This window comes from Camellia sinensis, chromosome 11, assembly GCF_055761805.1.
Source record: "Camellia sinensis isolate YWXY chromosome 11, ASM5576180v1, whole genome shotgun sequence".
Taxonomy (NCBI): Eukaryota; Viridiplantae; Streptophyta; class Magnoliopsida; order Ericales; family Theaceae; genus Camellia; species Camellia sinensis.
In genome coordinates this window covers 124,894,863-124,912,337 of record NC_138971.1, presented here as the reverse complement: position 1 = coordinate 124,912,337, position 17,475 = coordinate 124,894,863, and the positions used below count along the sequence as shown (strand labels likewise).

The 17,475-nt window shown below is 37.8% G+C and overlaps 1 protein-coding gene across 1 annotated transcript; it reads left to right on the top strand.

Annotated features, from left to right (window-relative positions):
• Positions 1 to 3,693: 3,693 nt before the first annotated feature.
• On the top strand, positions 3,694 to 16,718 carry LOC114280190 (cytochrome b-c1 complex subunit 7-2, mitochondrial). The gene is made up of 4 exons (XM_028222519.2): positions 3,694 to 3,921; positions 4,018 to 4,175; positions 15,297 to 15,344; positions 16,350 to 16,718. The coding sequence occupies exons 1-4, from the start codon at positions 3,825 to 3,827 to the stop codon at positions 16,416 to 16,418; spliced, it is 372 nt and encodes a 123-aa protein (XP_028078320.1). The 5' UTR covers positions 3,694 to 3,824; the 3' UTR covers positions 16,419 to 16,718.
• The last annotated feature ends 757 nt before the right edge of the window (positions 16,719 to 17,475 follow it).

Here is a 17,475-nt window from a genome sequence, read left to right as displayed (position 1 = left end):
AGAGTGAAAATAGGGATTTCATTACAAAATGAAATCCAAAAACAACAATAATAATAGGGGCAATGTAAACATATACATTTGTGATTAGATTATATTATCATTGTTTGAAAAACAGAGAGTGGAATGATTGTGCTTACCTTTAGTCCTCATTGTGGATGGGATATGTAAATCGACAGCCGGGGAGAACCAAGGAAGAACGAACCCCAATCCTTTCGATGTAAACCTTTGCAGTGGTGCGTTGATGTGGAATAGTAGTGGCCGGCGATGGTTGGCGGTAGAGGATGACGGTGGTGAGGCGATGTGAAATCTAGGGTTACAGTTTAGGAATTTTTTGTGCCAACGATGAGTTTTTTTGGGGGAATGAATGTGTTGTGGAGTGAAGATATGGAATAGGAATGGTTGGGTTTTCAAAATGGAGTATGCGCGGGAGAAATGAGAGCGTATTTTGGTCTTACTACACTGAATGGGACCTAATGGAATAATAAAAAATGATTTGGGTTTTATGGTATAAAAGTCTTAGAAATAAGATTTATGAATAAAGCTCCCACTTATTAACTATTAACTATTATGTTATTTTGTTTTTGTTTTTATTTTTATAAGATCAATCTTTTTATTTTTTTTAATTATTTAACTGTTGCAAGTTGTTTTTTATTTTTATTTCTCGAAATTTGACCATTGGTAAAGAGAGGGTCGGATGGGCGGGCCGGGCTCGGCTGCATGCAAGGCCCGAAATTTTTTGGGCCTGGTCGGACCACAAATGGAAAGCCTAGGCCTAACGTACTGGGTTAGGCCGGCCCCACCTTAGGCCTCGGGCGGGTTTCTGGCCGCCCATGGGTCTCGGGCCATTTTTACACATCTACTATATATCTGATGGCTTACGAAGATGACCATACCGTTTATGGTGGCAAGGAAGATCTTGACGAAGACGATGATGAGAGCGAAGACCCCCCCACCAGACCTTGATAACAAGGAAATCAAAAACGAAAAAGAAGAAAAAAAAAAGATGATGACACTTCCTCTCCTAGTCTTGCCCCCAACAACCCCATACTTTGCCTTCATCCCCGTCACCGTCGCCCCCAAACTCTCTTCCTCACCACCACTGTCTTTGTTCTCGATCCGAAGCGTCAACGCATCGATGACGTCACGCTTATCGAGAATAAGCCTCTCGCGGTGTTGGATGATTCGCTAAGACTGTTTTAACGACGTTAGACTGATGAAGACGAGATCGAGATCTTGCAGGGGTTTCTAAACTACCCAAATCAGCGAGGGGGAGAGAATTCATCTCACCATCATGATACTACGATGTTTTATGATCAAATAAAAAGCAAGTTACAGTTCAATTTTAGCAAGAATTGACTTTTTCACTTATTGTTTTGTTCTCAAGGCTTGCACATAATTATTGGATGTTTTGAATGGTAAGATTGTTTATGGGTTTGTTTTTGAGGAACTCGATTGTTCGTTTGTATGCAAGTTGTGGTGAGATGGACAATGCTCGGTTTCTGTTTAAGAAAATGCCGCAGAGAGATGTTATGACTTGGATTATAATGATAATCCAGCCGGTGAAGCATGAAAATGTCGATGGAGTCCGGATCATCGACCGCCCTTCCCTGCGACCCTTCTTGCATCGTTCTAAAATGACGTCGTTTTGGAGATATATATATATATATATATATTTCCTTCTTATTTTGTTTTTCAACCCCTTTTCGTTTTTGAATGCTAGCCCCTCTAAGAGAGACTAACAGAGAGGTAACGAATATAAAGGGCTATATGGGCGATGTGGTTTCCCATCGAGGCGACGGAGGCAAGGCAAGGTAATGAGAGACGACGGTGAGACAAGGGGAGGCGGCGAGAGACGAACAGAGAGAGACGACGAATAGAAAGGGCGAGACGGCCGGCCGACATGACTTCTTCAATGAATTCATATTCAACGCCTTTCATTTTCAGAGCAATCTCAACTCTACAAACAAAATGGCTTCCCTAAACACCAAACAACTTCACTTGTTCTGCCATTTCAACACTTGTTACTTAGAGCTCTTACTCTCAAGAGTGTGTTTGTATGTGTTTGAAACTTTGAAGTTGATTATGTGTCTAGATTTGATGAGGTCTTATAAAGGAACTTTGCTATTAGTTACTCAGCGAGCAAGATTATATGTCTATTTTGATGACTCCATTTACTATTTTAATCAAATATGTAGTTGGTAAGTCGAAACCTATGGTAGTCTAGGCAGAGGATATAAAATGATGGAAAAATTGGATAGTTAAAGACTCTCATTTTTGGTTTTTCATATCCATTTACTATATTGATCAAATATGTTGTTGGTGATTAGAAACCTCCAATAGTCTAAGCAGAGGATATAAAACTATGAAAAAATGGGAAAGAGTCAATGAATAGGAATTTCTTTATGATTTTCGTTGCATCCCTATAATTTCTTTATCAATTTCTTTATGATTTCTAGATCAAGATAGTGGCTTGTCGTTGGTGGCGAGATCGAGAGAGAGAGAGAGAGAAAGGAGCTCGGCTATGGGTGAGTTGGTAGTTTTACAGAAAGAAAAAAAAGAGCTAGAAAAATAAGAAGATAAAGGAAGGAAGGTTCTGCTTTGCTACTCTATTTTTATTTTATTTTGAAATTTTGCTTCAAAACGAAGTATGAAGGGTGATAGATGATCCGGACTCATGTCGATGGGTCTTTTGGGTTGTTTTCGCAAATGCCAATTTGGACAGATAAAAAAATTGAACAAATACCCCTTTTCCTCTCTCTTTTCTCTCTTTATATATATGTATATGAAAATTTGAATAGATAAAATAAAAAATTGAACAGATAAATTTTTTTTTGAATAGATTGGTGGTTTTTATAGAACTAAGGCCTGGTTTGGGAACAGGCTATTTTAGTAACTTTTTGGCTTTTTACGAAAAGATATGCAGAAAAGTAGAAAGGTGTTGTGACAAGTTTTAGTTGATTTTTTGACTTTTTGGCTAAAATAGCCACTCCCCAAACGAGGCCTAAATTTAAACCTAAAGAATTTCCACCAACAAATGTCTTTATGGCTCCAATAGCAACAATGTTTAGTAGCTCGAATTTTCATGGTCTGAATGACTCGAATGTCTCAAAATAACGTCGTTTTTTGGATAAAACGACGTCGTTTTTTGGATAAAACGACGTCGTTTTGATACATTTGAATCATTCGGACCATACAAATTCGAACTACCAAGCATTTTTGCTCTAATAGAACCACTAAAGGTGTAAAATCAGACCGGTTCGACTAGCCTCAGGCTTTTACCAAAATCAAGCCCGATCAAGCTGATGTAGTTCTAAAAACTCTAGGTCCAGACCTAAACTCAAACCCAAGGATAAACGAGCTTTAGGGCCCAGGCCTAGACTTGACCTTTTTTTATTATTATTATTTTAGCAAAATAACTTGAAAGGTGACGTTAGGTGTTGAACGAGTCAGGCCTAAGGCCGGGCAAAATCAAAAAAATATGGCCTACATCCTAGATGGGAAAAGGCCGAGCCGGGCCAGGCTGGGCTAGGCTAGGCTGGGTTCTTTGAACCTAGTCAAGCGGGCAAATCATTTTTACACCCTTAAGAATCATCATTTATACGGGTTAAAATATGAATTTATTTTTTAAAAAAATAGACACAAAAAAAAAAAAAAAACATTGAAAATTGAAATTTTATTTGAAAAATCCGAAAACGACACCGTTTTCCTAGGGCAACGGCCTTATTCCAATTTTGGTTCCGGAAAGAAGGGGAGATCGCAGGGATATCAAAACTGTTGAGAGAGAGATAGAGAGAGAGAGAGAGAGAGAGAGAAGGTGAAGTGCAATGGCGTCGTCATTGTCGAAGTGGCTCGTAGACCCAAAGAAGAACTGGTTTGCTGCTCAACACATGAAATCTGTCTCTACACGCCTCCGCAGATACGGTTTGCCCGATAGATTCAATATCATAGTTTTTTTTTTTTTTTTTTTTTTTCCGTTTCAATATATGTTTGTTTTGATTCGTTAATGTGTATGTGAAGGTCTTCGATACGACGATCTGTACGACCCCTATTACGATCTGGACGTGAAGGAAGCTTTGAATCGCCTTCCTCGAGAGATCGTGGACGCGAGGAGCCAACGCCTCAAGCGTGCCATGGACCTCTCCATGAAGCACGAGTACCTCCCCAATGGTTTGCAGGTATCTCTCTCTTTGACTCCCTCTGTTTGGATGCTGGGAAAATGCACGAATTTTTTCACAGAAAATATTTGTTTGGTTTGAGTTTGAAAATTGAGTTTTTTTTTTTTTTTTTTCGTATTTTTTTATTTTTAGTGAATATTTTAAAAATTTTAAGTATTTTTTTTTACTTTTTTTAGATGTGTATCTAAAAAGTAAAAAATTTGTGAAAAAATATTTTAAAAAATTAATAAATACATAAAAATACAAAAAATGTACTAAATTTTTGTATTTTTTTTTGTATGTTTGGTATTTAGTGAATTTTTTTTTAAAAATTTACAAATTTTTTACTTTTTAGTTATATTTATGTTAGGTGTGTCTAAAAAGTAAAAAAAAATGCTTAAAATATTAAAAAAATTCAGTAAAAACAAAAAAAAAATACGAAAAATAAGAAAATAGAATTATCTAAAAAGTGATTTTGGAAAAATGGAACCAAGCAAGCTGATTGCTTCTCTTTGGTATCTGGATAAAATGTGGTAAATTGCTCAGAAAATATAGGTAAAGGAAGGATAAGGATTTGTTCTAATAATCTGTTTCATTGATGATGACATTTATTAGAGTCCATTTGGTGAGAATAGAAAAAGAAATGAATGTGGTTTCTCACCATTTTGCTTGGATGATATGAGAAGAAATTAAAGTGGACACATTTTTCATTTTAATTGCTTTGCATTTTTTAGATAGACTAGTGGTGGGTGCAAACAGAATGCTTTTGTAATTTTACACTTTGGTGATTTGATGAATGAAGATGACGACTGAATCTAATAACTGTTAGCAGTTATTTTCTGAAGCAATTAATAGTATGGGTATTTTTGGGGGAAAATAGGAGAAATTATTCAATGCTCCTGGAGTAATGCTCCATTCCGTTTACAGGTTGATACTTATCAATTTGTCTCCTAAAATTCTAACATAAAGTAATAGGTCTCATGATTTAAACCAATAACTACTCAATTGGAGCACCACTTGGACTTGCTCCAGGATGAATAATTTCTCGGGAAAATAGGCATTGCAAAGCTTCAAAACCTCGTGAGTTGTCTGCTATATGTAGTAGTATAGATAGTATATAAATATAACTAGATAGGACAGACAATAAGTATTATGAAAGTTTTATATACAACAAGTTTTGTTTCTCTCCAAATCTTACCAATTTTGATGAGAAATGAAACAGAAGTTTTAAGAGACTTCTTTTCCTCCTTTCTCACCATTTCTAACCTTTCCAAATATCCAAGCAAGTTATAATAGCTCTCTCTCTCTCTCCATTTCTTTTATTTTCTCGCTCAACCCCTCAATCTAGATGGGATGTTAGGGGAAGGAAAGAAACTAGAAGAAGCTGTTTAACCGAAATTGACTAGCAGACAAGGTTCTGAAAAGCGGTTGCGGTCGCTGTAATGGTGGCGGCAGCGCGGTTACGGTTGCGGGGTGTAAAGGCCGTAGCGTAACGGTTGCGGTAATCAGAACCGTGAATTTTTTTATTTTTCGCACAATTTGAAAAAAACTTACCAATACGCATATTTTTTTTCCATGATCATATTTATTGAGTTTAAAATAAATATTGATCAATTTTTATAAATTTTTAAGTATTATCTAATATATTTCATATTTTTAAATCACTATAAACTGAGTTTTTTACATTTAATTTTAATAATTAATGACTTTATATTATACAAAAAATCAATCACTAACTATCATATATAAGATAAACAATGACAATAAGAGAATAAATAAGAGCCTAAATATATATATATATATATATTTTAACCAAACCAAATAGATAATAATCACACTTATTATTATTATTATTATTATTATTATTATTATTATTATTATTATTTTCAAACAATATATAGATAGACACATACAGTGTTGTGAAAAGCGCGCCTAGGCGCAAGGCGAGTCGAGGCGCACCCTTTGCGCCTGTACAGGTCCCAGGCGAGGCGACTTGAGCCAGGTGAGCGCCTTAGCCGCGACTTGAGCCAGGCGAGAGAGGCGCAAGGCTCTCGCCTAGGCACAACTGATTGTTTAAGATGTAGATCTGATCTAACGACTCAGATGAACCTTTCGAATGGCTCGTAATCACAGAGGATTACAACTCATGTACCATATGAGCCAAATATGACTCAGATGAACCCTAATCGAAGTCGTCTCTTCCCCTTTCGCCTTGCAATCGACTTCGACTTCGACTGGGCTGCTGGAGCTGGACTTCGACTGCGACTACGACTGTGACTGTGACTGCGACACTGGACTTCGACTTTGGCTTCGCAGGTTCGAATTCAGCTTCGCAGGTTCGACTTCGACTCTCTCTCCCCTTCTCCTTCTTCTTCGTCTTCGACTTACAGTTCTGCTTCGACTTTCAGTTTTTTTTTTTTTTTTTTTTTTGGGCTTTGACTTCTTCAGTGCTCTGTTTTGCCTTCGACTCTTCCTCTCTCTCCTTCTTCAGTGCTCTGTTTTGCTTCTTCTTTTTTAATTTTTTTTTTTCAATTATTTGAGTTGAGTCTCTGAAAAAAAATGTAAGAGAAGAATTTACAAAAAAAAATTACAAAAATTAGGGAAAAAAAATTATTTGTAATATGTAAGAGAAGAATTTATCTGTTAAGGAAAAAAAATTACAAATAATTAATTATTCACAAATAATTAATTATTTGTAATATGCTATTGATATTTTTTTCCCTTTGTCTGTTAGGGAAAAAAATTACAAATAATTAATTAATACAATGTGGTATTGGTCTTTTTTTTTTCCTTTATCTGTTAGGGATTAAATTTGTTTTCCATTTATTCTTTTAATATAATTATTTTTCCTTTATTAAATTTGTTGTGTAGAAAATGACATCGGAAAGTAATAGAAAAGATCTGGCGTGGCAATATGCCCATTTGGTAGAGGAGAATAATTTAAACAAGTTCGAGTGTAATTTTTGTGGTAAAGTATCAAATGGAGGTGTTTATCGGGTGAAACAACACCTCACGGGAGGTTATAGGAATTTCACTGCTTGCCCGAAGTGTCCTTCTCATGTAAGAGAAGAGATTAAAGAGTTCATGTAAAAAAAAAGGACACAAAAAGAAGAAATGAACATGTTGCCTGATTTCGATGACATGGACAGGGAAGATGAAGATGAAGATGATGATGTCGTTGAGATCAATGTCAATCAACACCGTAAGTTGACAAGTAGTAGCCAAGGTTCATCCAAATCCAAATCCAAATCAAAAATGCCAAAGAGAAAAGGGCCTATGGATGTTTACGTCACACCCAATCTTGAATCAGTGGTGAAAAATCGAAGAGACCAAGCAAAAGGAAAACAAACCAAAATTGATGCAAATGACCCTTACAAAAAAGAAATGAGAGCTCGGGCAGTGCAAAGATTTGTAAGGTGGATGTATGATGTTGGTATCCCTTTTAATGCAGTAAATTATGAGAGTTTTGGACCAATGATTGAAGCCATTGGCCAATATGGTCCCGGTATGAAGCCACCGACTTACCATGAAGTGCGGGTTACCCAACTCAAAAAAGAAGTGAAACATATTGAAGATTTGATGAAGAATTATAAAGAAGATTGTGCAAAATACGGGTGTTCCATAATGGCTGATGGTTAGACTGATAAGAGAGGAAGGACATTGATTAACTTTTTAGTTAATTGTCCAAGAGGAACCATGAGTCGGTTGATACTTCTAGCTATTCAAAGGATGGGCAAAAGCTATTTGAATTACTAAACAAGTTTGTGGAGAAAGTTGGAAAAGAGAATGTGGTGCAAGTTATCACTAATAGTGCTGCAGCTAATGTGTTGGCGAGCAAGAATATTTCCTCTTTCTTTACATCAAAATTGTTTACTCATAGTTTGTTTTGTATTTAAAATTTAAAAACTTGAAAATAATAATTCTTTGTTATTGTTACATTATAAGGAGGTTTTTGGAAGCTAAGTATGAACACTTGTATTGGACACTATGTACTGTTCATTGTTTGGACTTGATATTAGAAGACATTTTCAAGATACATAGACTGAAAAAGACATTTGAAAGGGGTATTGCAGTACATGGCTACATTTACAATCGGCTTACGTTGCTAAACATGATGAGGCGCTATACAAATTTGAAGAATTTAATCAAGCCTGCAAAAACTAGATTTGCAACCGCCTTTTTGACTTTGTCTAGGATGCATCAACAAAAAAATAATTTGAGAAAAATGGTCACCTCCGAAAACTGGACCTCAAGCAAATGGGCAAAGGAGCCACAAGGTAAAAGAATGGTACAAACTTTGTTGATGCCTTCATTTTGGAATACTGTTGTGTTTGCCCTTAAGGTCTCGGGTCCTCTTGTCAAAGTGCTTAGATTGGTTGATACCGAGAAGAAACCTCCCATGGGATACATTTATGAGGCAATGGATGGGGCAAAAGAATGCATTGCAAGTTCATTTGATCATAAAGAAGAGAAGTATAATGAAATCTTCAAAATCATCGACAAAAGATGGGATGTCCAATTGCATCAGCCTTTACATGCAGCTGCGCATTTTCTTAACCCAGAATTCTTTTACCCAAAAGCGTTAGAGGTGTAAAAAGATCATGAAGTGATGAATGGGTTTTATGAATGCATGCAAAGGTTGGTCCCGCATGTCACTGTTCAAGATTTGATCACTAATGAGATGAGTATTTATATGAAGGCTGAGAGTCTTTTTGGCGAGTCTGTTGCGATTAGGCAAAGAAATACAAGAGCACCAGGTAATATATTATAGATTCATAGAGTTTATTTTTAGTAAAATTTTTAATAAAACTCAATACTTGGTAACAGTTATTTTTAACTAGTGGATTATCGCAGCTGATTGGTAGGCATCATATGGTTCTTATACTCCAAACTTGCAAACTTTTGCCATAAAAGTCCTTAGCCTAACATGTAGTTCATCGGGTTGTGAACGAAATTGGAGTGTATTCGAACATGTGAGTATTTAACATTTTAACTAATTTTTTGTTCAATTCAAATATTTTTTATTCTCATTATATAGAATTTAATATCTTTTTAATATTTACAGCTTCATAGCAAGAAAAGAAATAGATTGGAACAATAACGTCTCAATGATTTAGTGTATGTCAAATACAATAGAACATTGAGATTTAGGTATAACATGCGCAACACTCTTGATCCCATATCTTTGCAAAATATTGATGAAAGCAATGAGTGGTTGCGTGGGAGGATGGATGGATGGAGAATCAGATGAAGATAATGAGCCTGTGTTTGATGATGATGATGGCTTGACGTGGGCCACTGTTGCTAGAGCTTCTGGAGTAGAAGAAAGTAGCTATGCAAGTAGAGCAACAAGGTCACGCTCAAAGGCACAACTGAGGATATCTAAATCATCAACATCGACTCCACTTCAATTAATAGATGAAGAGGAAGCGGGCTCAGATGACATAGAGAAGGAAGATGTTGAGGAATATAAATCAACCGATGGAGAAGAAGATGTTGCCATTGATGTTGAGGATGATGATTGACCGATACCGACCTAACCTACCCTTTCTTTTGATATTGATGTTTTTAAGCGTTAAGACGTATATTGGTATTTGTTGGATATTTCTGTTTTGGATGTTTAGGGTATGTTTGGTAACGTTTACGTTTTCAGTTTATATTTACAAAAATTTTATAAACTGATTTTTGTTTATTTTTAGAAAAACATGAACTACAAACGTGTTTGGTAATTGACAAAATGTTTAAAAAATTTTAAAAATATAAAAAAGAGTGAGAAATGGAAAGTGGCGGCGAAAAATGGTGGTGGAAAGTGGTGACGGTGGGTGGTGGGTAACTGGTGGTGGTGGGTGATAGCGGGTGGGTGGTGGTTGTGGGTGAGTGGGTGACAGTGGCGGGTGGTGGGTGGTAGCGAGTGAGTGGTGGTGGTGGTGGCGGCGGGTGATGGGTGGTAGTGGTGGATGGTGGGTGGTGGTGGGTAGTGGCGGGTAGGTGGTGGAGTAAGTGGCGGTGGTGGTGGATGGGTGGGTGACGGTGGCGGGTGGGTGGGTGACGGTGGCGGGTGGTAGCGAGTGGGTGGTGGTGGTGGTGGCGAATGATGGGTGGTGGTGGTAGGTGGATGGCGGATGGCGGGTCGGTGGTGATGGTAGGTGGGTGGGTGACAGTGGCGGGTGGTAGCGAGTGAGCGGTGGTGGTGGTGGTGGTGGCAGTGGCGGGTGGTGGTGGCAGGTAAGTGGCAGATGGCGAGTGATGGTGGGTGGTGGCGGGTAGGTGGCGGGTGGTGGTGGTGGTGGTGGTGGGCGGGTAGGTGACAGTGGCGGGTGGTAGGTGGTAGCGAGTGGGTGGTGGTGGATGGTGGGTGGTGGTGACAGGTGGGTGGTGGGTGGGTGGCAGGTGGCTAGTGGTGGTGGGTTGCTGGTGGTAGCAGGTGGTGGATAGTGGTGGCAGGTGGGTGGTAAGTGGTAGTGGCAAGTAGGTGGCGGGTGGTGGTGGCAAGCGGAAGATGGTAGTGGCGGGTGGTGGGTGGTGATGGGTGGATGGCAGGTGGATGGTGGGTGGTGGTGGTGGTGGTGGTGGTGAGGGGTGGGTAGTGGTGGCGAGTGGGTGGCTGGTGGGTGGTGGTGGGGGGTGGTGGGTGGTGGTGGTGGTGGTGGTGGTGGTGGCAGGTGGTGGGGGGTGGGTGGTGGTGGCGGAAGATGGTGGTGGAAAATAGTAGCGGGTGGTGGCTAGTATTCGGTGGTAAAAAAAAAAAAAAAAAACTGAAAACTCAAAATGGAAACACAGTTTTTGTGTTTTCATTTTTTGGCCAAATTTATAAACTAAGACCACTGATTTATAAATCAAAAATTTTATCAAACAAGTTTTTATTTGAGTTTTTAAAATTTTTGTAAATATAAACAGAAAACTGAAAACGTAAGTGTTACCAAACGACACCTTAGTGTTTATGTTTTTGTTTTTATTTTATTGAATGTGGATTATTTGATTTTTGAAAATTGGAATGTTATGTAATATGCACTTTCATGGCTTTGAGAATTATTCTATATTTTGTCTTGAATCTTGATTTCTTTTTATTTTTTAAAAAATTGTTTTAGTACTATGAATGATTAGTCTATGTTAATTTTTCTATTTTTTACAAAGACTGTGCGCCTTACTTCAATAAAGTCCGCGCCTCGCCTTGCGGCTTGCGCTTAGGCCCCGAGAGACCTTCAGCGTCTTAGTGCGCCTTGAGCCTTTAAAAACACTGGACACACAAACAAAATGGTTGAGTGATAGCAGCTGAATAGAATAACATAGGTCTTACAGCTTCAACGAATCAATAACACGTTCTTCATCTTCCCTCTTCTCTCTTCTCTCTCTCTATCTCTTGCTCCTCCATTTTCTCTCTTTATCTTCCCTCTTCTCTCTATCCCTCTTCCCCCATTTTTAGCTTTTTTTTGTGTGTTTTTTTTCGAAAGAAATAGTTTGGAACCGTTACGTAACGGTGCGTAATAGGCCATTACGGCTGTTACGGCACCATTATGACCGCTACGGTAGCCGCTACGGCCAACACACCTGTGAATCTCAATCACACTGCAAAAGCGGCCGTAATGGGTAGCGGTAACCACCAAAACCGTTACGTAACGGCGTTACGTAACGGTTGCGGCCGCTTTTTAAAACCTTGAGCAGAAGAGTCAAGTCTTAAGGTGCATCTTTTTTAGTTACTAAAGAAACAATAAAAACTTTCACGTTAGTTAAATGTACTTACTTGTGTTGGTATCTTAGGTGACTGCAGGTTTATATATTCATTTGGTTGCTTCCAAAACAAAAGAACATAAAATTTTGAGGGCCCTCCAGTTTCCTATTGATTTGTTCTTCGAACCATGTTGTGTGGCTTTTTAGATAATTATGAAAAACCAGAGGGCGATGAATTTCTAAGGTTAGTGATGAGTATGTGCAATCACTTATAAGAATCCTAACCGTTCATAATGGTGATTTGTTATACTACCAAACAATGTAATCTTTTAACAAGATTGCATATTTGATAAGCTTTTGGTTGAATTGACCTATTTGATTTTGAAATTCCAACCTATATCCCTTGATTATACCCTCCGTGTGTGTGTGTGTGTGAAATGTGGTATGTGGATAGCAGGTCATATTCCTCGATCTTCATTTAGCTAAATGTTCTTCCCGCCAATTGTGAGAATCATGCTCTTGGAATAGCACCATCCTTTGTACTGAACCCACTAGAATCGTTTGTTCCTTTCTGTGCCCTGCTCTACTTTTCAGTTGTTGGAAAGCAGCCATGCATGCTTATAAACATGAAATACCTGAATTGTAGGAACCTTGACAAAATGGTAATTTTGATTCTTCACTCATAACCTCCTTTTAATACTCTTCATCAATTGCCTATTTGCTTCATTAGGGTCTTAGGATAATACTATATTTTTGACACTTTGTATAAATTAAATACCAAAGAGGACGAGCAGTCACTTCGCATAATCAATCTTAACTTTATAGTACCCTTGATTAGAGGGAGACCACCGCTGGGTAATGTTCTAATCTAAGAGGCATGGGCGTGAAACATGCATAGACATGCTTGGGTATGGACATGGGACACAATGATTTTGAAAAAAATAGGATATGGACACAGCGGAGACATGACCCCAAAAAAAAAAAAAAAAAAAACACTTTTTTTTATGTACTTTTATTTGCTATGTATATTGAATATAAATTTAGGGCACAAAAATATAAGAAATATCAATGTATATGTGGGTATATTTTTATTTTTTTCACTTTCCTCCCACTTTGTTTTCATATATTTTATTTTACTCCCTAATCAATTTTCTAAAATTATATAAAAAAATCTTCACAGATGTCTGAGGCGTGTTAAAACACTGGACATGCATGTCCCAGGTGTCAATGAAGTGTCCTTAACGTGTTTTGCAAAAAAATAATATTAAAACAATGTGGCGTGTCCAACACATAGACACACGTGTGCTTGCACAGAGTACACATGAGTGGAAGGTCCCAATTCCCATGAAAAATGGGGGACTGTGGCTGCCAGTTATCCTTTTGAAATTTTGGCATTCAAGTTATTGTTAAGCCATTCAAACATTGGCATTGAAATTTTGGCACCCAAGTTGGAGAGCAGACACTGTTCTCGGTTAATAGGTATCCCGGATGTTAATTTATTCATCGGAATGGGTAACCGACTGCTATTGTAATTTGCTCTTTTTGTTCTTTTTTGGACTGCCAAGTCTTGGCTGTTTTGTTCATTTATTTCTTTATTATGATCTGTGGATATTGCAATTGTTGCATCATGGGGATGGCTTTATCCATATTGGAGTTTGTTGTTTGCAACCAAATATTATGAGAACCGTCTTTGGATGGATGCAACAAATAATAAAATTTGGTGTAATTATGTCTTACCCCACAAAAGAATGATGCGGACAAAAGCTGCCATTCTCAGTTGTTTTTTATTTTCTGATGTACTCTGTTTAAGTCTGTAAATATCTGTAAAATCCTTGAATTTTTGCTACCCAAGCTTCTCTCTTCTTTTCTAGCTTGTGTAGCTTACTATTCCTTTCGAATATGTACCTGAATGTTTAAAAAGAATATTCCCTGAATTTGGGCATGTGGGGTGAAGAGGCCAGGGTTTCTTTTACAAGCAAGACACAATATATATATGTATGTATGTAGATATATATTAGTAGAAGAATGTGTTCATAGAACTCAGAAGTGAGATTAATCAAAGATTAGAGAATGAAAGGTCATCTGAGATGGTTTGATCATTTGTTGTTTGGGCCAAATTAATGCAGTGTGGATGAATGAATTGACTCAATTAAATTTAAAATTTTTTAAAATGACAAGAGGGAGGTTGAAAGGAATATGGATGGGGCTTGGAGGGGACATTGTCACCATGGATGCTTGTTGTGGATATCTATATTGTGCTTGGCACGTGGTGAGCCCTATGGGCGTCACATCATCACCATCACACATCTACGTGGCAGACCCCTGAGGCATCACGATGAGTTGAGGTTATATGCTTAGCCTAAGCAGGGGCATGCACACCACCAAGTATGAAAATAGGACCGCAACTCACCTTGATAGAGCTAGCTCACCTAGATCTCTCCATGGCCCTTCATGACTCATAAAAAATATATCCTCTGCCCACTCACCCCAGCTCCATAGCAACATAGTTAGACCATTGGCTCACTTATGTTTGGCTCACCCATGTTTACTCAATTGCTCAGATGAGCCATTGGCTTACCCATGCATTCACCCCCTTGGCTGTCTAGGTTGGGAGCAGGACCTAGGCACTCCTGCTTGGGATCATTGGAGGATTGTGAATTGAAGGCTAAGACCTCGGGATCGTCAGGGTCATGTAACTGTCTCTGCAGTGACAGTTCAACCTTGACCTGGCTTAGAGAAAGGGGACATAGACCTTACAACTCTTGCATATATGATACGCCTCTCAAGATATCATACTTACACTTGTAGCTCCTATCATGTAGGCTTCCCAAGGACCTGAATCATAGGGCACAGCTAGTGGGGTTGATATCACTCTCCTGTCGAGTCGATGAGAACTTGCCACCCGTCTTAAAGTTGCTTGGGCTCGAATACTCTTGGAGTCTATATAACGGCATCATAAATGCAGCCACAATCATAACAAGAACAACAAGATTCATACAACATATACAAAGTGTTCAAAGTCTCTCATTGCCACCACTTTCCTCTCTAAGCCTGCCTTGGTCTTCTCCTCTTCCACCTCTGGTGATCTTAGGCCATTGAAATGCCTGCCATCTTTCCAGAGGTCAACGACCAATCGCCTCTAACCTCTCTCACCCACACTTGTAATTCCAAACATCAATCCTTCTAGTGTGTGTGTGTGTGTGTGTGCGCGCGCGCGCATGTGTGTGATGTTCATCTCAAATTGGGCTTGTTTTTCATGAAATGAGATTTTTTCTGTAATTATTTGAACTCTTTTATGAGGATGTATCACCTTGAACTTTGTCCTACAAATTGATTGTAAAAAGTAAAAACATTTGTCAAACTGCTGGTTGTTCATATGCTTGATGATGATTTCTAAGAATAGATGAGTTTTGGTGTTGAAGCATATTAATTTTTTTAGTTCCCAACTAATGTTTTCACTTTACTTTCTCACAGGAAATGCAGACGCCATTTAGGAGTTATCTTCAAGATATGTTGGCCCTTGTAAGTGCTTAGATATTTAAGTTATATGCGTACTACGTGTACTTTTGCTATATTGCTTTCAATTTCTTATGTATAACTAGTTTTCATCCTTTTAATGTATGATAGTATTGTTGACTTTATCTATTATTTCTTATTCTGATTTTATTACTTATCTTAGGTTTAATGATTTTATTATGGAAAATTACCACAATTTTTTGTTGTAGTTGTTATTCCTTTATTATATCACTGCTCATAAGATAGCAAATCGAAATAAACATTTTATTTTAATACGAATTTTTGTGGGAAGTCTTGCATGATTGGTGTTTTGATTGCTTTAATGTCATTCTTCACTGTCTTTGCTTGTTTCTAATATGAAAAAAGAGAGCCTTTTGGTGCCACGCCAATTTTCCAGTTTTAATTCATGCCACGTTAATTATGTTTTGTTTTAATTTTTACAATTGGCTATCTATATATTTACTGTGTTTTGTGTGTTTAAGTGATTAGACACATGTTCTCCAAGAATCCAAAGAGTGTTTCAACTCTAAAAAAAAAAAGGCGACCCGGTGCATGAGGCTCCTGCTAAAATGGGTCTAGAGAGGGTAAGATGTACACAGTTTTACCCTCATAAAGAGACTCTGTCCTGCTCTAAAACAATTTGGAAAACATTTGGACATGTTTTGCACATGTCCGATATTTGTTTGGGCATGTCCATGCTTCTTAGCATATTCTTTGCAAGTAATTTAGAAGAAATTATTGCATCATTTATATTCAATTCAATATGCCTAGCAAATCACAAAAGTAAATTTTTCAACAAAGATGTGAATTAGGAAGCATTGGTTTTCCCTCTTCTGTTGGTTTCTGTTGCTTATTTAACCCAGTAAGGTGGTACTCTTATGATTTGTATTTTGGCAGTCTGTTTTGTTTGGGGTTCTATTTTCTAAACCAGACTATTGGCTCTTGGTGTTTGCCTTTGTGTGTAGTGGACATTCTCATGAACAATGTTTTAATATATCTTGTACTTTGCAGGTGAAGAGAGAGAATGCTGAACGTGAAGCGTTGGGAGCGTTGCCCCTCTATCAGCGCTGCATTCCTTAAGCGTATTTCTGTTTCTACCTCACCTACTTCTAATTGAAGTGCATCTTTGATGGAAGAATAAGACAAGAATGGTATTCCTGTTGGGTTCCATGGGCATGGAGAAAGAGCAGCAGCATCATGTGAGTTTTACATTAGTCTGTTTCTCTTTATATATGCGTTGACTGGAGGATCGCCGAACTAGCCACTATAATTGTTTCTTTTCACAGCATCAGTTTTCATGTTGTGATTGATTATATTCATCTGCTGGATGCACATGTTCAGCAGTTTTTTTTTATATAAAGGTACAATTGTCTGCATGTATGAAAGTTGAGTTCTTTCCTTCTCCCATGCTTTCTGTTTCACCCGTGTGCTTGTATTAGACACCAATAGGCAATATGTCAGCCTCAATGAACCCAAATGTTTGGACACTTAACAGCAGTAGTATGTGCTATGAGGCTGCAACCCTAGGTTTTGGATTTGAGTCCTGCCTGAAAAAATACCTGGCTGGGCGGAGTGGGTGCGAAGGTGTTACACAGTTCCAAAATGTGATTGACGAAACATGTAAAAGACTACATTTCAATGAGAACAGAAGGGTTTGAAGCAAGATTAATGGAACACTTTAAGATAGGAAGCTTTATAATAACCAAGCGTGGGAGGTTTTCTGGGGTAAGATTAAGTCAGTACGCAATTTTGTGCAGAACCTTTTGCTTAAGCACACGGGTGACTGTATCATATGATCCTGTTGGAACAATCTTCTGTGTAAATAAAATATAATTTGCAGAAAGTATTGCTTCTCCCCACAAATTCTGAGGTAATCCAGAACTTATTAACATGGCATTCATCATTTCTTTTAAAGTCTTATTTTTCCTTTCAGCAATTCCATTTTGCTGAGGTGAGTAAGGAGCAGTGGTTTGATGAATTATTCCATGTTATTTACAAAATTCACCAAAAGGTTTTTCAAATTCACCACCTTTATTACTTCTAAGTTTCTTGATTTTCTTACCAAGTTGATTTTCAACTTCATTCTTATATTGAATGAAAGTTTTCAAAACTTCATCCTTGGTTCGAATTAAATAAA

Coding starts and splice junctions, on each gene's coding strand:
- LOC114280190 (XM_028222519.2), top strand. CDS start 3,825: ATGGCGTCGTCATTGTCGAAGTGGCTCGTAGACCCAAAGAAGAACTGG. Junction 4,176..15,296: donor ACCTCCCCAATGGTTTGCAG/GTATCTCTCTCT, acceptor ACTTTCTCACAG/GAAATGCAGACGCCATTTAG. Junction 15,345..16,349: donor TTCAAGATATGTTGGCCCTT/GTAAGTGCTTAG, acceptor TGTACTTTGCAG/GTGAAGAGAGAGAATGCTGA.